Source organism: Xyrauchen texanus, chromosome 44 (genome assembly GCF_025860055.1).
Source record: "Xyrauchen texanus isolate HMW12.3.18 chromosome 44, RBS_HiC_50CHRs, whole genome shotgun sequence".
NCBI classification, from domain to species: Eukaryota; Metazoa; Chordata; class Actinopteri; order Cypriniformes; family Catostomidae; genus Xyrauchen; species Xyrauchen texanus.
In genome coordinates this window covers 7,130,788-7,154,922 of record NC_068319.1, presented here as the reverse complement: position 1 = coordinate 7,154,922, position 24,135 = coordinate 7,130,788, and the positions used below count along the sequence as shown (strand labels likewise).

The following is a 24,135-nucleotide window of genomic DNA, read 5'->3' as shown; positions in this document are numbered from 1 at the left end:
ATTTGATGGCTGTGCATATAGAAGCTGTACATTTTTATCGTGGTACTTTGGTGACGAGTTGGATGTATGTACATAAAATAAACTTATTCTGTGGTTTAAAAGACTGTATGATATAACTGTTTGAGTGAATATAAATTACAGACATTTGACCAGTGCATCCTGTGTCGGCGTAAATGCCGATTTGAATATGGAAGCTTGTAAGCTTGCTGGATGTTGTAGAAACACATGTGACACTACTGTCTGGGGCCCAGTTAGTAACCGTCACATATGTGTGATGGTACGTATGTGTCTAGAAGGTAACTGTTTGGCAGCCAAAGTCTCACAAGAGTCTCATTCTTTTGTTACTTATGTTAGGGTTAGGGTTAGATTTAGAGGTAAGTTTACGTTTTGGTTTAGGGGTAAGGGTAAGTTTAGATTTAGGACTTCTATTAGACAAAATAGTTATAGTTTGTGAATGTGGCATAAACTCTCACAAAATTTTCGGCAATTGAAATGCAGAGCGTGCTCTTAAGTACACCACATGTCTAAATATATGGTCAGTTAAATACGCTCTTCTCCAACATTTGATTACAACTTGATGAATAATTCCTGCCATGATCACTAGAAAATGTGCACAAACATCTTTTTTTAAGTAAAATTCCATTTACTCATAAACACTGTGTTTATTGCACCAGGAAAACTGCAGCTTGGTGGATTAAGTGCAATCTAATATACAATGATCCTACTTTATATGCAATGCATCTGTGCTGAAAAGACTGACAATTAATTTAAATACTCACAGCACAGCAGCATTTTAGTGCTCATTATGCCTGGTTAAACTGGATAGTTAGTGAATAAGATGCAGGTTATCAGAATAAAAAAAAACATGTGTAAAAGGGCCCCAACTGTTAAGTGAAGTTGCCCATTCGTTTTTAATTCCTGGCTCATTCTGCAAAATCTGTGTCTTTTGTGTTCTTCATTAACATATGTGTAAACAATGATTTAGAGCTTCTAACTTTTACAACATGGTATTATAGGCAAAATTTTTGTCACACCAGCAAAAATCCAGAAACTTTATTTTAGTTTGAAGTGTTTGTTTTTCATAGTTTTTCTAGCCCTGTTTTTCCAACTTGTCATTAGGTATTAGCAAAAATGCACATCTTGATTGTAAAAAGGAAATAATAGCTAGTATTTAGTAATAATTATATATATATATATATATATATATATATATATATATATATATATAGTCAACAAATTAATACTATATAACCATCACAATATGATAAGGATCAGAGTTTGTTGTTTATCCGATTGAAAAATGTTAAACTGAAATATGTTTCAACATCATGCAAGTATTATGAATGATCTGTAAAAATATCCAGCAGAGAAGATGCTGGCTGAAATATTGTAAGAGTTAATATGTGTTTAATTGATATTTTAAACCAATGGTAAAATAAAGCATAGATAAGAGGATTCAGACTGGAGTTCATATACAAGGCCCATGATAGAATTGATATTGTAGTGGAAGAGATTATTGTTTGTTCTGTTACGGACAAGATATAGTATGGAATCCAGCAACACAGATACACTGTAACAATGCATCCTAATGTTAGAGCAGCCTTGCTCTCAGATTTCCTCCTTGCTGAATTCTCTATGACATTTTTCCCACCCTTTAAAAGAGAGTTTATAGCTTTCACTTGCCTTTGTGCAACACAGAATATCCTCAAATATAAAGTGAAGATCACAATACAAGGAAATAGAAAGGATAAGGTCAAATCAGTGAAACTCCAAGCAGAACTGATCATGACAATACACTTGCCATAACACACTGTTCTGTGTAAGGTATCAAAATAACTGTTACTAAATACAATGGTAAAATTGTAAATTGAACAGCAAAACCAGCAGAGACAGATGCTCATTAATGTTTTGATTGTGGTTATTTTCTGTGGATACAGTAAAGGGTGACAAACAGCCATATATCGATCAACAGCAATTAAAATTAAATTACTGAGAGATGCTGAGAGAAGCAACCCACTCATTGTTATAAACAGTCCACAGTAAGTGTCTCCAAAAAACCAACATGTCTCAATGAGTTTGATTCCCTCCACAGGTATCACAATAAGTCCAACAAGCAGGTCAGCCACAGCCAGAGAGAGAATGAGCAGGTTGGTTGGAGTGTGGAGCTTCTTGAAGTGAGAGATGGAGATGATCACCAGCAGATTCAGAAACACTGTAAATGCTGACAACAAGGAAAAGAACATGTACATGAAATTGTATTCATGCGTGGAGCGTTTTCCCTTGATACATGATGAGTTAATGGCAGGAAAGCAGTATTGAGTCTCATGATCCTCTGTCTCATAGGCCATGAGGAAGTCTCCTCCTGTTAAGAGATTGTTCTTCTCTCCTTGTGTCTTTTTATTTATACATGTCTTCTGACTGCCCAACCCATCTATGGCCTATTCTGATGCAACACAATGACATAGCTGGATAGGTAATGTTTGACAAGACAATTTTTGATGTTGGCTTGACAAAGTTAAAAACTAGTCATTTTTAAATTTGTTCAGATATTACAGTAAGATAAACAGCCAGCTGTAGCAAGCTAGCTAGTTAGATAGACTGTCACATACTGTATAGATAGTCAGATATACCATCAGATAGATGGACATAAAAATTGTTCCTCTAACATTTGAGTCACGGAAATACTTTTCACCAGCCCCTGATCGTGTGACATTACATTTGTATTTTCTGGGATCAAACTCAAACATGCTAAATTAAAAAAAAAGCTGCTCTGACTATTTTTGGTTAGATTGCACTGGCCAAAAAAAGTTTAGGTTACAACTGTAACTGTTTCTGACTAATTTCAACAATGGTGGATTTGATTCTATGCCATGAGTAAGTCTCCTCTTTTGAGAAGTTTGTTCTGCTCTCTTGCATCTTGCAGTGTCTTGATCAGATTGGCCAACCCATCTACTATCCACTCTGATGCTGCATAATGACTCAGTTATTTTCTTTTTAATAGCTCCAACCTTGATGTGATAATTTAACACAAACTTGAATAAACCTGTTTTCCTTAAAAATTGTTTTGTTTATTTATTTTTTATTATTATTTATTTTTATTTCACCCCAGCATTTGGTATCGCAATGTAAAAAATACAAATGTAAGTATATTACAGTTGATGCTGACGAAATGTAAGAGTTTATTTTGTCTAACTGACCTCAGCGGTCCTCTTGCGAATTACAATCACGGTCAATCGCGTGTTTGATTACCGCAGCATCCAAGGGCATGTTTGGCTACTGCAGCTTGTGCTCAGTAATTCTGCATCTGACTGCATAGTTGTCAAATCTGCTTGTTATTAGTGACTTTGGGCTTGTTTTTTGAAACCAGTCTAAAGTTTTGAAACACTTACTCATTCTTTATTATAATAATTTTTTTTTGTATTATTCACATTTTAGAATAGTAAAGTCAGCAAAACTATGGAATAACATAACTATGGTAATTATGTTGTGACTAAACAAAATCCAAAACAAAATCTAAATTGTGTTATATTTTAGCATCTTCAAAGTAGTCATACTTTGACTATAATCTGCAGACATGTACTCAGAGGTGGGAACTCAACTGTACTCAAGTAAAAGTACAATTACTTCAAAAACATAATTACTCAAGTAGAAGTAAAAGTACTAATATAAATAATTACTTGAGTAAGAAAGTATCTAATTAAAAGAGTATTCATGTAGTGAGTAACTCGTTACTTTCACAAATGACATAATAGATGTTTACTCCCCTATATTCCATTACATAATACACATTTAAAATGTATTACAGTATTAGTATTATTATTAATGGATATTCTGTCATCATTCACCATCATGCTGTTCCAAACACGTATGACTTTTTTTCTCCATATTTTTAAAGTGAATGTGAGTGAGACTGTCGGCCCCTAACATTCTGTCTATAACATATTTTGTGTTCCATATAATACAAAGTGTCGCACTGGTTTGGAACAACATGAGGATAGGGAAATGATGACAGAATATTAAATTATGGCTGAGCTATCACTTATAGTTACTTAAAGATATAGTTTACCCAAAAATGAAAATTCTCTCATCATTTACTCACCCTCATGCCATCTCAGATGTGTATGACTTCCTTTCTTGTGCAGAACAGAAATTTTTAGATTTTTAAAAGAATATTTGAGCTCTGTAGGCCATTATGTGCTCCAAAAAGAACATAAAGACAGAATAAAAGTAATCCATAAGACTCCAGTGGTTTAATCAATTTCTTCAGAAGTGATATGATAGGTGTGGGTGAGAAACAAATCAATATTTGTCATTTTTTGCTAGATAGCAGGGGCGATATGCTGAGAAGAATGTGAATCACCAAAACCACAAGAAGAATGTGAAAGTGATCTTTTTCTCATTCACACATATCATATCAATTCTGAGGATACTGATTTAACCACTAGAGTCTTATGGATCATTTTTATGCTGATTTATGTTTGTTTGTTTGTTTAGCTTTAAAATGTTGCCACCCATTTACTTGCATTATATGGACCTACAGAGCTGATAAATTCTTCTAAAAATCTTCATTTAAGTTCAGCAGAAGAAAGTCATACACATCTGGGGTTGCATGTGGGTGAGTAAATAATGAGAATTGTAATTTTTGGGTGAACTAACCCTTTAATGGCTCTTGTCAGATCTGGATGAATTTGTCAATAAGAAAGTTTTGGAAACATTTCTAGTAGTTATTACAGTGAAAACGTGAAAATATCCCACAAGGACATTATATATAATGCTGAAATATAATGCCTTTTTTGCTATTTCATAACTTTTAAAGTCCTGTGTGGATTCTTATTTCAGTGTAGTTACAATTTTCAGTGTTGTAAGTATTTAGATCGTTAGTTCTGTACAGCAATACCGCCGCTCTCTAAATGCAAAGAACACAGCCTACATAGGGCACCAACTCCGGTCATGGAACACTCATTGCCGCCCTCAATCCACTATATAGTGCACTTTTTCGAGTTTTCGCTATTTTGTAGGAGTGTCTGAATTCTGAGTGAGCCACTCGTTCCCTACTTTTGTTCACTCATTCTTAAACCACAATGCACTCTAATTTCAAGTGTACATTTCAAGTACACTCGATGATGATTAATTTCCCACAATCCACCACGGTGAAGACGTAGGAGCTAGGAGTTTACTGCTTCCTTCACTCCTACAATATTTTATTTAATGCTGAATGCATTAAATAACTTTTTTAAACATTACTTTTTGACAAATCATTACTTGATTAAAATAACATAACATATAGATAGAAAACATACAGATACATTTTAAAATGTACTCTTTATTTGATCAAATGTGTTTACTCTTTATATTAACACACAGTATATATAAAAAATGACAAACAGAATGAAGATTTATTGTATTCATATATTGTTTAATAAGAATAACAAATAAGGCCCAAGTACTTAAAAATGTCACATGTGACGTTTCTGCACCAGCCCCAGAGCTCCGATACTCTCGTCCGAATTCACTCGTTTCGTTCACTTACTGCTGAGATATAGTCCACTCTATAGGAAATAGTGAATGAGTGAATGATAGCGGACACAGCAACTCTCGTCACCACGATTGCCTCGCGCCCGCACATCTCAAGGGCGCGCAACCTATGCACCTTGCTGTGCACGTGCAGAAATGCTGTCTGTTCGCGCTCCAGTTGTCGATCACGCAGATGGCAGTGATTTACGCTCAATTTGGATGTTTGCATGGATTTATATAGTTAATCAGCCTGAAGTAGCTGTGATAGTTTTTAGTACCCCCGTGAGGGCACGGAGTAAATGCTGCTTATGACATGCGGGACAAAGCACACTGATATATTGCTGCACAGATTTAAAATGGTTACTACCATTTACCAAGTAAAAAGTTACTCAAGTAAATGTAACGGAGTAAATGTAACGCGTTACTACCCACCTCTGCATGTACTCTTGACATTTTCTCAACCAGCTTCTTGAGTTATCGCCCTGGGATGCTTTTTAAACATTATTGAAAGAGTTCCCATCTATGTTGGGCACTTATTGGCTGCTTTTCTTTATTATTTGGTCCAAATCATCAATTTCAAATTTCAAATGTTTTCATAAAGTGCATGTGCAAATGTGTACAAGAAGTACGAGACAGTACAATAAATTACTAAAAGGAACAGGACAATAGGCACAGTGAGAGACAGTGCAGCACCGACCAGTACACATTTGAAATCGAGTAGTGCAAAAAGATGACACTTTCTAAGTGTCACTATGAAATAGTGTTCTGTGGACATAGCAGTTATTGAGGTAGCAGCCAGGTATAAAGTGCCAATGAATTACAGTGCAACTCTGGACATGGGCAAAAGATGGATGGTGTACAGGTGTGTGTGTGTGTGTGTGTGTGTGTGTGTGTGTGTGTGTGTGTGTGTGTGTGTGTGTGTGTGTGCATGTGTGTCAGTCCAGTCCCTGAGTATTGAGGAGTCTGATGGCTTGGGGGAAGGAGCTGTTACACAGTCTGGCCGTGAGGGCCTGAATGCTTCTGTACCTCTTGCCAGGAGAGTGAAGAGTTTGTGTGAGGGGTGTGTGGGGTCGTCCACAATGCTGGTTGCTTTGCGGATGCAGTGTTTTTTGTAAATGTCTTTGATGGAGGGAAGAGAGACCCTAATGATCTTCTCAGCTGTCCTCACTATTCTCTGCAGGGCTTTGCGGTCCGAAATGGTGCAAGTCCCAAACCAGGCAGTGATGCAGCTGCTCAGGATGCTCTCAATAGTCCCTCTATAGAATATAGTGAGGATGGGGGGTGGGAGATGTGCTTTCCTCAGCCTTCGAAGAAAGTAGAGACGCTGCTGGTGACTGATGATGACAAACTACAGTCAGTGCTAGCCAGACATCACTTCTGTCTTTTGACTTCAGAGGATGAACTGATGCCAACTCCAACTATAAGACATCGGATACTTCATATGCCACTACCTGACCCCACCGAACCTCTCCAAAATTACCTGCTGTTTGAACTGCGATGCACCTCATTGATCTCTGCCTACATCACCTTTGTCTATTGATGAATACACTCTTGAAATTGAATGCATATACTGTCATTTAATTGCCAACAAAAGCCTTCATCAGCCAACTAACAAAGCACAATGCATCTATGTGAATTTCTGCAGTTAATCAAGGATGGACTTAAAAGACATTAGTCATTAATTCATACAAAAAAAAGGGTTTTTCAAACACTGGATCTTAATGCTTACTTAATTTACACATTTTAAACCATGACCTGCACTGCACACAAATAACTAATATTGGCATTATATTCATGTTGTTTAGACAGAGGGGAACGTCCCCCTACAATGAGTCTGGTTCCTCCCAAGGTTATTTTTCTCCATTAACCAGCATCTTATGTAGTGTTGTGTTCCTTGCCACAGTCACGTTCTGCTTGCTCACAGGGGTTCTAAATAAAATTATTATTTAATTATTTAATCTTTATACACAATTTACAATCATATTTAATCAAACTACACAATTATCACCCTAAAACGTTATAGATATTGCAATTTCATATCATGATCCTCAGTCTCATAGGCCATGAGTAAGTCTCCACCTGTCAGGAGTTTGTTCTGCTCTCCTTCTTGACCTTTCATTCATACAGTATCTGGATCAGACTGGCCAACCCATCTACTGCCCACCCTGAATACATAATAATATGCTTTTTTTTTATAACATTTTTGTCAAATTGTTATTTAGTTTCTTCTCTTATTAATTGTTACCTTAAATAGACCTTTAATTGCATAGTTTCACCTAATTAATTGCTATTAGTTGATTTGGATAAAATCATCTGCTAAATGACTAAATGTAAAATGACAATATAATTCTTGAAAAATAAAGTAATGAATTTGAAAGTATCTAATCTATCATTCAAGAGTAAGAATTATTGGCAATGCAACTGCTGAATTACAAAAAATCAAATGAAACATTTATTTTTGTAATATTCGTACAAATCCAGCCAAAGCTAGCAGAGCTAGCTAAGACATACAAATAATGTGAATTGTGAAGGTCTGCATTTGTGCTTCACTCATCTGTACAAGGTACAAAACTATAATGTAAACTATATTGTCAGAAATCTAAATAATATTTATCACAGGCTATAGTAGAAAAACCAAGGCTCCCTTACACCTGGCATTAACATGAGTTTCATTTCCAAATAGTATCTGGATGTTCATTGGCTGGATTACATTTACACAGTGCAGTCAAATTGTTTGATTGTGATTAGAAAACAGACCAGGAGAGAAACGAGAGATTATTAAGTCGGGTTGCAAGAGCTTAGTGTCTTGAATAAAAAAAGAATAAGACAAGAATCTGCAACACAGAGCATTAAAAACAGATGACTGCAATGCAACCACATTACTCAATCAATTGCTTGCTTAGTTGTATCCAGATAATGAAAAATCATTTGCATTTACACCTTTGAATGTGGTCAGAATCTTGCCCGATTGTGGTTTTAGTGATCCAAAAATGCATTAATACTTAGCACTTGACCATATTGAATGCCATCCAATTGCATCTTATTACTTGCATTTTCAGAGACTGATCCCAGAGGTAATTTTTTTTTAAAGACCTAAAAGAACCCCCCCACAATCATTAAGAATCAGTAAAAACGTCCATCAGAGAGGATGCTGACTGAAATATTTGAAGATATAACATGTGTTTAAGTGACTTTCTAAATCAGTGGTAAAAAAATGCACAGATGCATGTCAGTTAATACAAACCTGAAGCAATTACTGTATTGCCTGTTACAGATAACATTTAATTGAAAATCCAGCAAAATAGATCAACAAACAGTCACAACGATTCCTAATGTCAGAAGACGGGACAGGACAGCTAAAATGTTTTACAAATAATTGTTTTTCTTAGTTCATAAACCTCATTAATAGTAGAAAGAAAGAAAGAAACTGTTAAAAACCAACCTTAAATCTAAGTCACAATGTTAACCACAATTACATTTGCTTGAAACAACATACAAATTTACGTATGCATAAATACATTCTGGAGTGATGCATTATATCTAGGGGTATGGTCAGTTAGTGTGCTGTATCATTCTGAAAACTGACAGAAATAAATTGTGCTGATACAGAAATCATGATTGATAGTTTATAAAAATGTCCTTCAGAGAGGATGCTGACTGAAATATTCTAAGAGTTAGAATGTGTATGATTGACTTTCTAAACCAGGAGTAAAATAAAGCGTAGATAAGAGGATTCAGACCTGAATTAATATAGCAGACCCATATTAGAAAACTTACTACTACCGAGGTCAATTCTGTGTTTCCAGTAAAAGAAAAAATATACATTGGCAACCAGCAGAGAAGATGAATTGTCACAATGATTCCTAATGTCAGAGCAGCCTTGCTTTCAGATTTCCTCCTCACAGAACCTTCCATTCCACGTTTTCCAAATTTCAACAGAGAGTTGATAACTTTCACTTGCCGATGTGCGACATAGAATATTCTCAAATATAAAATTATGATCAGGGAACAAGGAAACAGGAAGGAAAAGGTCAAATCAGTGTATCTCCAAGCAGAACTATTCATAACCAAGCATAATCCGAAACACACATCTGTTCTCTGTGAGGAGTCAAAAAAGTTGTTGCTGATCACAAGGGTAATGTTGTAAACTAAAGAGCAAAACCAGCAGAAACAGATGCTCATTGAAGTTGTGGTCATGGTTATTTTTTGTGGATATAGTAAAGGGAGACACACACCCACATAGCGATCAACAGCAATTAAAACCAAGTTACTAAGAGATATTGAGAAAAGCAGCCCAGTGATTGTTACAAACAATCCACATAAATAGTCTCCAAAGTACCAACAGGTCTCAATCAGCCTGAAGGCCTCTATGGGAATGACAATAAGTCCACTAAGCAGGTCGGCCACAGCCAGAGAGAGAATGAGCAGGTTGGTTGGAGTGTGGAGCTTCTTGAAGTGAGAGATGGAGATGATCACCAACAGATTCAGAAACACAGTCCATGCTGACAGCAATGAAAAAAACATGTACATGACATTGTATTCATTTATGGAGCGTTTCCCCTTGATACATGATGAGTTATTGGTAGGAAAGCAGTATTGAGTCTCATGATCCTCAGTCTCATAGGCCATAAGTAAGTCTCCTCCTTTTAGGAGTTTGTTCTGCTCTCCTTCTTGTCCTTTGATTTATACAGTGTCTTAATCAGAACCGCCCACTAGGATTCTGTATAATGACTTATTTTTTATTCATAGATCCAACCTTGATGTAAATTAGGCCAGTTTATTCCCGTCCCTGAGAAAAAAATAAAGATTAAGGAATTGATTTAGGTTATAAAACATGGATAAAAATGTACAGATGATAAATTGTTAAAAGAGGAATTATTAATTTATTTTCTTAGTAAATTGATTGACTTTGGATGAATCATCCAATGATATTAGAACAAAACCGAAAGTCCTGCCTTACCACATTAGTTGTTGTAAGGGAGGCACCATTTTGACATCCAAAAATTATAAAATTGTGATGAGATCAACTTTTGACCAAGCAGGATAAAAGTTTTTGAGAAGACAAACACAATACATTTTCTTTCTTTTTTAACCTGGATTTGATGAGTTAAGCAAATTTGATGTATAATATGTAGTAATACATGATGATATGCACTTAGTGTATAAGACTGAAAGAAATTCAGGAAAAAAAGGTGGGTGATGATATTGAGTGTAGAAGGATTCTGCATTTAAGTGACATATAATTATTAACTGTGATGATGTGTATATAAGTTACTGATGTTGAATTGCATTAATTATGGCTAATCAACTCTGAAGCTGAGCCACTGTTAATGTTATAGAAGCAGAGGTGGGTAGAGTAGCCAAAAACTGTACTCAAGTAAAAGTACAATTACTTAAAAAAAATACTCAAGTAGGATTAAAAGTACTAGCATAAATAATTACTTGAGTAAGAGTAAGAAATTATCCAATTAAAAGAGTACTCAAGTAGTGAGTAACCCGTTACTTTCACAAATGACATAATAGATGTTTACTCCCCTATATTCAATTACATAATACACATTTAACATGTATTACAGAATTATTATTATTATTATTAATAATGGAAATTCTGTCATCATTCACCATCATGTTGTTCCAAACTGGTATGACTTTCGAATGGTATCATACTTCGTGTGATTTTAATCTTAATATATCCACTTGTCTTGGTGTTAAATGAAGGCATTGCATGACTAAATTATTCTTTTTTTCACTGTGTGGAGCGAAGAAAGTGTTTCACTTTGAAGAGTTTGAAGCTGAACTGATGACTTGAGTGACAGTCTATGACGGCAACCAGCAGCTGTGTGTACTTCCGCTCTCAACAAAGTCCCATTCAATAATCACTCAATAAATTATGCATGAATTAAAATTAAACCCAGTAATGTAACAACAGGAATGCCGCCCATTGTAAAAAAGGAAAAGGAAAAAAATTTTCATTAGAAATGTACTTGAGTGAGAGTAAGAATTTCCCACTTTTAAACCTACTCTAAAAGTATTATTCCCCCAACATGTTACTCAAGTAAATGTAATTGAGTAATTGTAGCATGTAACTATCCACCTCTGTGTAGAAGTGTAACTTTTTCAACTATGCAACTATTTATGTTGAACCTTGGTCAAAGACTGAAATCTTATGTTTTAGACTATTCCTTGGAGTGTGGTATGAAGTTTCTGATTTGATTATTCACAATTGTTTTTCCAATTTTTCATCTGATTCAGACAAATAGTTTTTACGATTATTGAGGAATTTTGTCACAACATTTGTTGTGCAAAGATTACTATATTTTTTCCTTCCGAGATACATTTTTCCTCATCTACAATAGTTGAGAGTTTAAACTGTTATAAATTTGAAATGATAATTAAATTAATGAACTTTGAAAACCTGATACTTGAACTGTTGACATTGGAATTGCAGATATTGAACTGTTAACAATTAATTTTGTGTTTCCTGACACTGTAAAAGTGTGTATGATATGGGGTATTTGCCTAATAGTTATTAGGAGGCACCCATAGTTATTTAAATTCATGCTGTTGTCTGTTGTCTCAGAATCAGAATCAGCTTTATTGCCAAGTATGCTTACACATACAAGGAATTTGTCTTGGTGACAGAAGCTTCCAGTGTACAACAAGATAAAAACAATACAAAAACAGCAGCAAGACATAGATAATAAAATATATATATATAATTATGCATATACGTACATACACACAGACACACACCTTCATACATACACACGCATACGTAGTGCAAATCTAAAACAAATCTGTTATATAAAGTACAGTATGTTACGTACAGTGAAATTTTTATTTTTTTTCCCTTTGTATGTAATGGCAGAAGAGGATATGTTAGATAATATAAATAAACTTAAACTGTGTATTGCACATGATTGTTGCTCAATGGGGCAGTTTTAACTGTTTATGAGATGGATCGCCTGATGGAAAAAACTGTTCCTGTTTCTGACGGTTCTGGTGTTCAGAGCTCTGAAGCGTCGACCAGAAGGCCACAGTTCAAAAAGGTGGGCAATCAATAATCTGCTCACCAGTCCGAACTGTCCTCTGAAGTCTTCTGATGTCTGATTTTGTTGCTGAACCAAACCAGACAGTTATTGAAATGCAGAGGACAGACTCAATGACTGCTGAGTAGAACTGTATCAACAACACCTGTGGCAGGTTAAACTTCCTCAGCTGGTGAAGGAAGTACAACCTCTGATGGGCCTTTTTCACAATCAATGTGTGTCTCCCACTTCAGGTCCTTTGAGATGGTAGTGCCCAGGAACCTGAATGACTCTTCTGCTGCCACTGTGCTGTTTAGAATGGTGAGGGGGGTCAGTGTCGGGGTGTTCCTCCTAAAGTCCACAATCATCTCCACCGTTTTGAGCTTGTTCAGTTCCAGGTTATTATAATTGCACCAGTGAGCAATTTGAGTGCAGGTTGAGTAGCAGGAGGGGGTGAAGGGTGGGGGGTTTGCAGGAGATTGGAGAGCTCCACACCGAGGCGGTCTTTCGCGGTGCCATTAAAAAAAAAAGCTTTTTCAAATTGAGTACCAGACAATTCAATTGCACAGTGTTCAATGGAAACAATTGTTTATTGATCAATCAATACACAAATACAAAAGGTACAATTGTTTAAATACAATACAACCTTTGTTACTTGCGTGAGTTGTCCTTTTTCACTTATGCATCTGTAGTGAAAATACGTGCTAAGTGTTACAAAGCTATTACTTGCTGTTGTGCATGAGAAAATATCCCATGACATGCAAGCCAATCAGATGGAAAAAGAGAAGCCTGTTTACATTTACAGTAAGTGCTCCAACCTTGATGTGATACTTTAACACAGAATAGATTAGGCCTGTTTTCAGTTTATTATTATTACTTATTTGTTTCAAGTAGATTTAGAAACTGTATCTAGACCTCTCCAAACACTGGAGGATTTATCTATACCAAAATACTGATGTTGTTGCTGTATTGTTACAGTCAAGTTGTCTATTAGAGCTTTAATGGGGGTTAAGCAAAGACATATTTAGAGTTTATTTGGAAGAACTAGAGATGAGAACAGACACAGCTGAAGGCCTTTGGCAAGGTAATGCACATGTTGTCTTGTGTTCCTGATCCTAAAAAGAGGAGGATGCACATTCTTTAAAATTTCTCCTTTAGTGTTCCACAGAAAAAAAAAAAAGATAGTGTATGGGTTTGGAACTACATGAGCTTGAATGCATCAAGACAGTATTTAAATTTTAAAGAGGTATTCCTTTAAAAAAGGTTGGACACAACATATTCCTTAAGACTTACAATGCTACTGCAGAGTAAGAGCATCAGTGTCTTAGGCTATGCCATTTTTCTTTGAGAACTGAAAACTGTCGAGAATTGCAGTACAATTCAGCTGAATTTAGTTTGTTTTGTAAAGACAATTTATATTTACCATACCACCAGCATCCCTCATTTTCCACTAGCAAACTGCACAGTTGAGGGAAAAGAAGGTATTAGCAAATGATTTAGCTGAAAACCCCTGCCGTAGAGCTATACACAATACAGCTACTGTACATGGGTGAGGCCTGTACACATAATGTTAGGTCAGCCATCCAGACCACCTTAATGGAAGAAATGAATATGATTTGAAGAAATATACAGCATGTGTCATTTGATACTCTGAGGAAAATACAGTGAACTTTGTCCTCTCTCAAGGAAAAGTCATGTGGGTAGACTTATACATACAAAGTGACATTTGTAAGTTTGTTTACTCTAACTGAACTTAGAAAACATGTGAGAACTCCAGGGCCCAATTATAATTGTTATGATTTGTTATGATCTGATCCCACACTGAAGCCTCCATTAAAGGTGTGAACTGTTCATTAAAGGTGTAAAATAAACACAGGAAAACACACACAATAAACTGATGCAATAGTCTCTCTTCTTAGGGGTCTTTGGCATTCTGTTTTGTTTTGATGTCTTGTGATGAACGAGAAATATAATAATCTGTCCTTCCTTTAAACTAATCCAGAAGCCAAATGGAAGTGTCATAAAAGTGGCAATGACCATACTGATAACACTAACAAACACAATGATCATGATTCCATGGGTAGGACAATAATTCCAACAAGCAAGTCAGCTACAGCCAGAAAGAGAATATAAACAGCAGAGTTTTTTCAAAAATCATGAATAATCTGTAAAAATGTTGACTAGAGTATTTTGGCTCCAAAATGTCAATATATATATATACAATTTAAACATCCTACTTTAAACCAGGGGTGCAACAGTGCATTTAAGGAGATTTAGTTAGACTGACATAATTATTTTCTCGCTGAGAGGTGACAGTATAAAGCACAGTAATATTGTCGTTTTGGACTATGAAACACAAGCAAAAAATTACTTTGAGCGACTTTAAGCCCTGTACTTTAATACTGAGTGTCTGTTTGACTGTATTACAAAACTACTTCAGAGCAAAAAGCCAACTTCTTATATATATGCACTGGCTGCCAAAAGGTTGGAGTAATATACAGATTTTGCTCTTATGGATAGAAATTGGTACTTTTATTCACCAAACTGGCATTCAACTGATCACAATGTATAGTCAGGACATTAATAGCATGAAAAAATACTATTCAAATTTGGAAAAAAATTCAGAGCTTCTTAAACTACTTCAAAGAGTTCTCATCAAAATATACTCCATGTGCAGCTATGAAAGCTTTGCAGATCCTTGGTATTCTAGCTGTCAGTTTGCCCAGATACTCAGGTGACATTTCACCCCCCGCTTCCTGTAGCACTTGTCATAGATGTGTCTGTCTTGTCAAACACTTCTCATGCACCTTACTGTCTAGCTGATCCCACAAAAGCTCAATTGGGTTAAGATCCATATCACTCTTTTAAATAGCACACACTTTTCTTTTGTTTTTTGTTTGAAAAGTAGCTTTTTCTTTGCAATTCTTCCCATAAGGCCTGCACCCGTGAGTCTTCGCCTTACTGTTGTACATGAAACTGCTGTTGAGCGGGTAGAATTCAATGAAGCTGTCAGCTGAGAACATGTGAGGCGTCTATTTCTCAAACTACAGATTCTGATGTACTTATCCTCTTGTTTAGTATATATATACACGTTTATCCAAAGCGACTTACAAATGAGACACATAGCAAGCAATTTGCCATACAAATTTTAACAACATCAGCAGTATAGGACTTCCAAGTTCTCACCATGGCTGGATTTGTAAAGATGTTAGCACAGAAGAAAGAGACAGACAAGGATTTTTTTCAGATTTTCTTTACATTAAGTAGACGTGCAGTGGTAAGTGCAATTAGTGTGGGTTGGTTAAGTGCTCACAGAACATATGTGTTTTCAGTTGTTTCTTGAATGTTGAGATGGTATTAGCAGATCGTGTGGAGGTTGGAAGTTCATTTCACCACAGAGGAGCACAGAAAGTGAACGATTGTGAAATTTAATTTGAGCCTCTTTCTGATGGGACCACCAGGTGTCACTTGTTCATAGACCTGAAAGCCAAAGTCAAAGCCTTGAATTTGATGCGGGCCACTCCAGGTAGCCAGTGGAGTGAAATCAAGAATGGGGTGACATGGGGCACATGATTGAAGACCAGACACACAGCTGCATTCTGGACCATCAAAAGTGGCTTAATTGTGCAGGCTGGAAGGCCAGTCAACAGAGCATTGCAGTAGTCCAGTCTTGAAATTACCAGGACCAGGAGCTGTGTAGCATATTCAGACAGGAAAGGTCTGATTTTCCTGATGTTGTAAAGCATGAATCTGCAAGATAGGGTGGTTGATGAGATGTGTGCAATGAAATTAAGCTGGTCATCTACCACCACTCCCAGGTTCCTGGTTCAATTCAAAACACTTACATACCCACGAAAGGAGAATATGTGCTATTCGTGATAATTAAATTACTAAATTAAGGTATGGTAGGCTACAGTAGATTATATTTAAACTTGCTGTAAATAGTGATATATGCTATTTGCACTTAGGTGTATAATAAATCAGTATGGTGACTGAACTTACATCGCTGGCAGTGGGAAGAAACATACCTCATGTGTCACCTAATGGTACCTCATCACTGCTGTCTTTATATGCACAGCACAGCTTTAGAGCATTCTATTCAGGTCCAGGAAATGGGTAACTGCCATGACCCTCTCTTTCCGCCGGCCTGTGTGCGCCCATCCAACCTCCTTCTCTGCACTGCCCAAAGTTCAGTGTGCCCCCAGATCACGACGAGATCACATTTACTTCCAGTTATATCACACTCCCCCTAGACACTTTATTTACATGGGGGCCCTATGCAGCTGCTTATGTCGCTTAATAGGCAGGGCCGGCACAGACAACTTCCACATTTGTAATGAAAAATTTGGTTACAGTTTACTGTGTTGTAATGTAAGTATGGGTGTTTATGTGAAGATCTGAAAAGTCTTGTAATTGATGTCGGTGTAGGGCAGCTGTTTTCTCTTTCCCTCTATATTTAATATTGGGGCTGTTTAGCTATTTGAATTGGCTGAATTTATCTTTAAAATATGCATGCAGAATTCAAATGTGTTGGATGCACAACGATATCAAGGGAAGTCTGATATATTCGCACATGTGAGCCACTCTGCGCTATCTTCACCAGAGCTTTCAGCCCTGTTGATGTTCGAGCATGGAAAGAGCACAGTGTAATTTCAGGCTTCAATCAATCAATCAATCAATCAATCAATCAATCAATCAATCAATCAATCTATCTATCTGTCTGTCTGTCTGTCTGTCTGTCTGTCTGTCTGTCTGTCTATCTATCTATCTATCTATCTATCTATCTATCTATCTATCATATGCTTAATTTATATAGCGCCTTTCCAGAGCTTAAGGACACTTTACAATAGTAACACAATAATACATAAACAATAAACAGTCACAAAAACACAGTTCAGATAGTACAGTCAATGAGATTGAATACATAACACATTAAGACAAATAACACTGAGAAAACAAAAAAGTTTTAAGTTGAGATTTAAACTCAGAAATAGAAGAGATGCTGCGATGAATCAGAGGGAGTGAATTCCATATATTTGGTGCTACAACACTGAATGACCTGCCACTCATAGAGAGGGGAGATCTAGAGACAGAAAGGAGTCCAGACCCAGAAGACCTGAGCGAGCTGATGGGGTTGTAGGGGAGAAGCAATTCACTAAGATAGCAAAGTGCCAGACCATGAAGTGATTTAAATGTAAGCAGGATTATTTTATATTTGATGCGAAACAAAACTGGTAACCAGTGAAGTTCAAACAGGAATAGAGTAATATCAGCTGAGCGCTTGGTATGTGTTTGAATTTTAGCAGCAGCATTTTGAATATATTGCAACCTAGCAATAGAGTTGGTAAACCAATGAAGAGGGCATTGCAATAGTCAAGACCTGTGGATTCAAATGCATGAACTAGTGTTTCAGCATCTTTGAGACTGATAAAGGGACAAAGGCGAGCAATGAGGCGAAGGTGAAAGAAGGCAGTTTTAGAGACGGAGTTAATATGAGCTTCAAAATTGAGGGAGGGATCAAAGATGATAACACATTTTACAGTACTGGATGGTTTAATGAAAGCAACATCATAACAACTAAAGTCATAAAAAAACAATTTCGTAAGTGATGGTGTTCCAATAAAAATGATCTCAGTTTTATCCTTGTTCAATTTTAGGAAGTTTTGGAAGCCATTTTTTTTATTTAATTTACACATGCTGATAGTAGACTGGTCTGGAGATTGGGAGCAGATCTACAACCTGTACATATTTCTTTCTTTCTTTCCATCCATCCATCCATCCATCTATCCATCTATCTTCAGATTTAACTTATTGTCACAAAATATGTCCCAAATTCCAAATGCCCCCTTACTTATTTCATCTTGGTGCAACTCCACATTCATGGAAATTACAAAAGTCCAAAAGGCATGTCGGCCACTGTCAGAATAAGACTGAGCAAAAGAGTTATTTACGCTCCACAGCAAAGCACTAAGACTGTCAGGACTCATGCATAGTGCAGCTAAAACTATCCCACTAAACGATGATACATTTACAGTGTCATTACTTTCATTCAGTATTTTTATGGGAACAAAATAAATGTTCATTCATTTGTCAGTTTGTAAAGAAAAACATTATATACTCTGGTGACAGCTCAAGGCAATTATAAATCGGATTGTTACAATCCATAATGGTACAGATAGTGGTGGTGGTGCAGTGGGCTAAAGCACATAACTGTTAATCAGATGGTCACTGGTTTGATCCAAACCACCACCATTGTGTCCTTGAACAAGGCACTTAACTCCAGGTTGCTCCAGGGAGATTGTCCCTGTAATAAGTGCACTGTAAGTCACATTGGATAAAAGCATCTGACAAATGCATAAATGTAAATGTATAGATAGTACTGCTGAATAGTTCTCATAAAGAAAAATGTAATTAGCCTAATAAAGTGATGCTCTTACTCAGTAATAGCATTGCAAGTCTAAAAGAATATGTTGTGTCAATCCTTTTTTAAAGGATTGCCTCTTTAAAATTAAAATTCTGTCTAGAGTATTCAAGCGTATGTAGTTCTGAACCCATATGCTATCATTTTCTTTTTCTTTTTCTGCTTGGACCACCAAAAAAAAAAAAAGTTTTGTACCTCATTTGTTTACTGTGATGACATGGTTGATAACAACACGGTCATGACTATTATGGTCCAGACTCATGTATGAATAATATAGCTGACACTATGCATACAAAAAGAACATGAAATATCAACAAAACAAACTGTCAACATGTTTGAATTTTTTTACCATGATATAATCATATGCTAAGCACAGGAATAGATTGGCTGGTTTATGTTATGTCAGCTTATATGTATTTATTTACTTTTATTTAAATGTGAAAACATATTTTCCAGTTAATGATCTTATGACAATTAAACAAAATCAGTACTTAATATGTTTACACCCAGTCTACGAACTTAGACTAAATAATAATTCATACTAATAAACTACTAATATTAAAATCAACATAAAACAAAAATCATTAATCATCTGTAAAAATATCCACTAGAGAGGATGCTGGCCCCAATATTATAAGAGTGAACTGATACTTTAAAGCGGTTAAAGAGAGCATATATATATGGGAACCTCATAACCAGCAGGGGGGCGTGGGCGGGCCGTGGGGGCATGTTTATAATTTTATTACCTTTGTTTTATAACAAATATTCAATCAACTCTCATAAACTATGCATCATTTGAAAGCTAAAACACTCAAGAATCACGTTCTGAACTTGTTTTTGCAATCAATACACCAGAGAGGAAAGGGTTAAATTAAATGCTGACAGACCGACCCTGTAAATATGAACAAAATGAACAGCAATACTTATCTTTCATCTCCTATGGTTCAGATCAGTTCGGATCGAATCCAAGAAACACCAGCATACATTTCAATGTAAGGGTCTACTCTTCAAAATGCGTCCCACTTTTAATCCAAAACAACAAAAAATAGGGAAAAAAACGAAATATCCTCCTCAGTTTTCATGAGCTTCCAGTTAGAGTAATCCATCATGTTCACTTTCAATGAAATATCGATTCTAATTTGTATTCCAATGTTCAAAAACCATCTCTTCCCCGTAGTTTGGACTGTTTCCGATAAAATGAGCCATTCCCTGTTTCTCTCCTTCAATCACAGGCTCTGTAATGACCAAAATATGAAGGGAGCGCAACAACAGGCTGCGGGACCTGTCACTCTCGCACCTCGGTTTTTGACTGGATAAAAGCCACCCAATGTCTGGTCAGCAAAATTTTGATGGATGGGAGTATTAACCAACTAAAACATGATTGCAGTGATTGACAGTTTGCTTAGTTTACCTCAGAAGATCTGTCTAATACATAGGTCTAATACAAGTCGCCCACTGCGTGCGCTCTTCGTCATTTTACGCACAGCGCACAGTTTTTACCATTGTTTTGCTACACGGAGCTCGTTTCAACGCGCGGATTTATTCTAACATTATATCTAACTACTATATATATCTATAATCTACATCATGGATCGTTGACTGAAGAGGAGTTTTTGTGGTGTTGAGAGTGTTTTGGAGGAGGTAACGAGGAGTAGCGACGAAGAACAGCAGAAAGACGCAGAAACAGACATCTTAGACAGAGAGAGCACGGTGTCGAGTGTCGATTCGGCTGAAGAGGAGATGTTTCTCCATGGACTCGATCCCGTATTAGATCGGTAAGTTGAAACACATCGTCTTGAGTTTTTATGTTTATGAAGTATTGGCAGTTTTTCTGTTCATATCATGTTTTTGATTATAAAATGACTAGCAAAGACACGAGGCTACACGAGTAGCTAGGTGATAGCTGTATATTATACATAAAGACATAATATTTATATCACACACACACACACACACACACACATTATATTTATGATGCATATAATATAACAAAAATGGAATGAAAGGATTACAAGAAGTCAGGTGAAGATGGTTTTGATTATAAAATTACAGTGGAGAAGACTAGCAAGATATGAGATTACAGTTCTAGGTGTATATGAATAAATGAATGAATGCTGCATTCATTGAATATAACAATAATGGAAGGAAAGGATTACAAGATGTCAGGTAAAGATATGTGGAAAAATTATGTAATAAATTATTACAAGGCATTTATAATGCTGAGCATTATAATCATAAAATTTTTGACAATTAGGCATATGTTATTGTAATATGATGCTCAGTAAAATACATGTATGTAGTATGTAGTGTTTACTCCTTATGTCATTTGGTTACCAGATGTCCATTTGGAGTCTCCAACTGGCCTTTTGGAAAGGACGCCTAGACTTTCCCTGAATAAAAGCTTACAGAAACTACATTTTTGGGAGTATCATCTTCAAATTTGAATCAGAACATGGTCAGACATTCAGTTTTATCTTTATGGTATTTTCAGGCCTTTAACATAAAAGTCTGATACATTTTTCCCTAAATGAAGTTCATTCATAGAAATCGTGAGTCACTTTCATGTAAATTTGACCTTGTTTTACTCTGTTCCTATGCTACTTTTGAATTAATATGACTCTTGGGTAACAAAGTTTCAAGTGTCTAGTTTAACAAAATATCAGAGTTATGAATGTGGACCATATGGTTTAGGAGCTACAGACATTTGTATTTGGGTATGTCATTTTCAGAAAATTCTCAAAAATAGGGGTGCTGGTTAAGAGGTTAAATACAAGATCCATGTGAGAAAATGCACTAGAATGAAAGTGTTACAGAAGAGAAATAGTATGAAATACTACAAAGCATTAAAACTGTCACTCTTCCTTGTGTTAGAGCAGGCTTGCTCTCAGATCTCCTCCATGTCTCTTCCATTACACATTTTTCCAGCTTACATTTGTGAATTCTTAAATATCACTTGCTGTTGTGCATGAGAATATATCCCATGACACGAAAGCCAGTCGTATGGAAACAGAGAAGCCTTTTTACATTTAATATGGCTCAGCCAGTTTTTATTTAGGAGTCAATCTTTTTCTGTTTCTCTCTGAGCTGCTTGAAGGATCTCATCTCCATACATTCCTCTCTGTTCATTAATATACATGAAAGGAGTGCAATAGGGAATTGAATCAATTTATGATGTTTGCAATAATATCAGCATTCATGCATTTTCAGTGAATGATCTCAGAGGTTGTGCTCCAAATTAAACATCAATCCCCTAAAAAAATCATGAATGGTAATCTCTTGAAATATCCATAAGGGATGATGCTGTTTGAAATATTTTAAGAGTTAAGATGTATTTAATTGACATTTTAAACCAGTGATAAAAAAATGCATAAATAAGAGGATTCAAGCCAGAGTTAATATACAAGGCCCATGATAGAATTGATATTGTAGTGGTAGAGATTACTGTACTTTCTGTTAGAGATAATATATAATATGGAATCCAGCAAAGCAGATATATTGCCACAATGATTCCTAATGTTAGAGCAGCCTTGTTCTCGGATTTCCTCCTCACAGAACCTTCCATTACACATTTTCCACTTTTAAACAGAGAGTTTATAACTTTCACTTGCCGATGAGCGACATAGAATATCCTCAAATATACAGTGATGATCACAGTACAAGGAAACAAGAAGGAAATTGTCAAATCAGTGAATATCCAAGCAGATGTAATCATAGCAGTACACTTGCCATAACAAACGTCTTTTCTATGTAAGGTATAATATCCGTTACTAATTACAAAGGCACTGTTGTAAGCTGAACAGCAAGACCAGCAAATACAGATGCTCACTATAGTTTTAGTTGTGGTTATTTTCTGTGGGTACAGTAAAGGGAGACACACAGCCACATAACGATCAACAGCAATTAAAACTAAATTACTAAGAGATGCAGAGAGGAGCAACCCAGTGATTATCATAAATAGTCCACAAACAGTGTCTCCATAATACCAACATGTCTCAATCAACTTAATGGCCTCTATGGGCATGATAATTAGTCCAACAAGCAGGTCGGCCACAGCCAGAGAGAGAATGAGCAGGTTGGTTGGAGTGTGGAGCATCTGGAAGTGAGAGATGGAGATGATCACCAACAGGTTTAGAAACACAGTACATGCTGACAGCAATGAAAAAAACAAGTACATGACATTGTATTCATATATAGAGCGCCTCTCCTTGATACACGATGAGTTAATGGCTGGAAAGCAGTATTGAGTCTCGTGATCTTCAGTCTCATAGCCCATGAGTAACTCTCCTCCAGTTAGGAGTTTGTTCTGCTCTCTTTCTAGTCCTTTCATTTATACAGTGTCTTCATCAGTGTGGCCAACCCCTCTACCGCCCACTCTAATGATGCATAATGACTTTTCTTTTTTAAAAAATTGTATTTTGAATAAGGCCTGTTTATTATTATTATTGTTGGTTTCATGTAGATTTAGTAACTGTATCTAGGCCTCTTCAAACACTGGAGGATGTATCTATACCACAATACTGATGTTGTTGCTGCATTGTTACAGTCAAGTTGTCCATTTGAGCTTGAATGGGGTTAAGCAATGACAAATTTAGAATAAATATGGAAGATCTGGAGATGAAAACAGCCACAGCAGAAGGCTTTTGACAATGCAAATATTGTCTTGTGTTCCTGATCGTAAAAAGAGGAGCATGCACATTCTTTAAAATGTCTCCTTTTATGTTCCATATAAAAAATTAAAAATAAATTATAGCATATGGGTTCGGAACTGCATAAGCTTGAGTACTCTAAACAGAATTTTAAATTTAAAGAGGCACTCCTTAAAAACAGGATTGACACAACATATTCCTTTAGACTTACAATGCTATTATTGAGTAAGAGCATCAATGTCTTAGGCTAATTACATTTTACTTTATGAGAACTGTTCAGAAGTGGTAATTTCTCAGGGTCAGCAAAGCCTTCTCTGCTGGTGTAACATGCCTAATAAATACATATTTTTTCATCCTTACATTCTTATCAACCTTTTTTCCTATGTATTTTCAATCGCTTTCCACTCCTAATTGAACTACAAACAAATAGCAAACAATAAAACCTTTATCCAATCAGAATCTATTCCTCGATGCTCACAAGTAAAGTGTGACAACTGTTTCACAAATTGCATGCCCGAATCCATTC

The 24,135-nt window shown here is 36.1% G+C and overlaps 3 protein-coding genes across 3 annotated transcripts; all 3 read right to left on the bottom strand.

The window, feature by feature from the left end:
* Positions 1 to 1,337: 1,337 nt before the first annotated feature.
* On the bottom strand, positions 1,338 to 7,633 carry LOC127636997 (trace amine-associated receptor 13c-like). The gene is made up of 2 exons (XM_052117827.1): positions 7,594 to 7,633; positions 1,338 to 2,362 (listed from the first exon to the last, which is right to left on the bottom strand). The coding sequence occupies exons 1-2, from the start codon at positions 7,631 to 7,633 to the stop codon at positions 1,338 to 1,340; spliced, it is 1,065 nt and encodes a 354-aa protein (XP_051973787.1).
* A 1,493-nt stretch (positions 7,634 to 9,126) lies between these two features.
* Positions 9,127 to 10,191, bottom strand: LOC127637010 (trace amine-associated receptor 13c-like). The gene has a single exon (XM_052117848.1). It carries the CDS (start codon positions 10,141 to 10,143, stop codon positions 9,127 to 9,129), a length of 1,017 nt encoding a protein of 338 aa, XP_051973808.1. The 5' UTR covers positions 10,144 to 10,191.
* A 10,934-nt stretch (positions 10,192 to 21,125) lies between these two features.
* Positions 21,126 to 23,290, bottom strand: LOC127637026 (trace amine-associated receptor 13c-like). The gene is made up of 2 exons (XM_052117869.1): positions 22,249 to 23,290; positions 21,126 to 21,139 (listed from the first exon to the last, which is right to left on the bottom strand). The coding sequence occupies exons 1-2, from the start codon at positions 23,288 to 23,290 to the stop codon at positions 21,126 to 21,128; spliced, it is 1,056 nt and encodes a 351-aa protein (XP_051973829.1).
* Between the last annotated feature and the right edge of the window lie 845 nt (positions 23,291 to 24,135).

Bases quoted from the DNA above. Each gene is read 5' to 3' on its own strand.
- LOC127637026 (XM_052117869.1), bottom strand. From the start codon at position 23,290: ATGAAAGGACTAGAAAGAGAGCAGAACAAACTCCTAACTGGAGGAGAG.
- LOC127637010 (XM_052117848.1), bottom strand. From the start codon at position 10,143: ATGGCCTATGAGACTGAGGATCATGAGACTCAATACTGCTTTCCTACC.
- LOC127636997 (XM_052117827.1), bottom strand. From the start codon at position 7,633: ATGAAAGGTCAAGAAGGAGAGCAGAACAAACTCCTGACAG. The intron at 2,363-7,593 runs GTGGAGACTTAC...ATCTCTTAACAG, and splicing joins GCAGAACAAACTCCTGACAG to GAGGAGACTTCCTCATGGCC.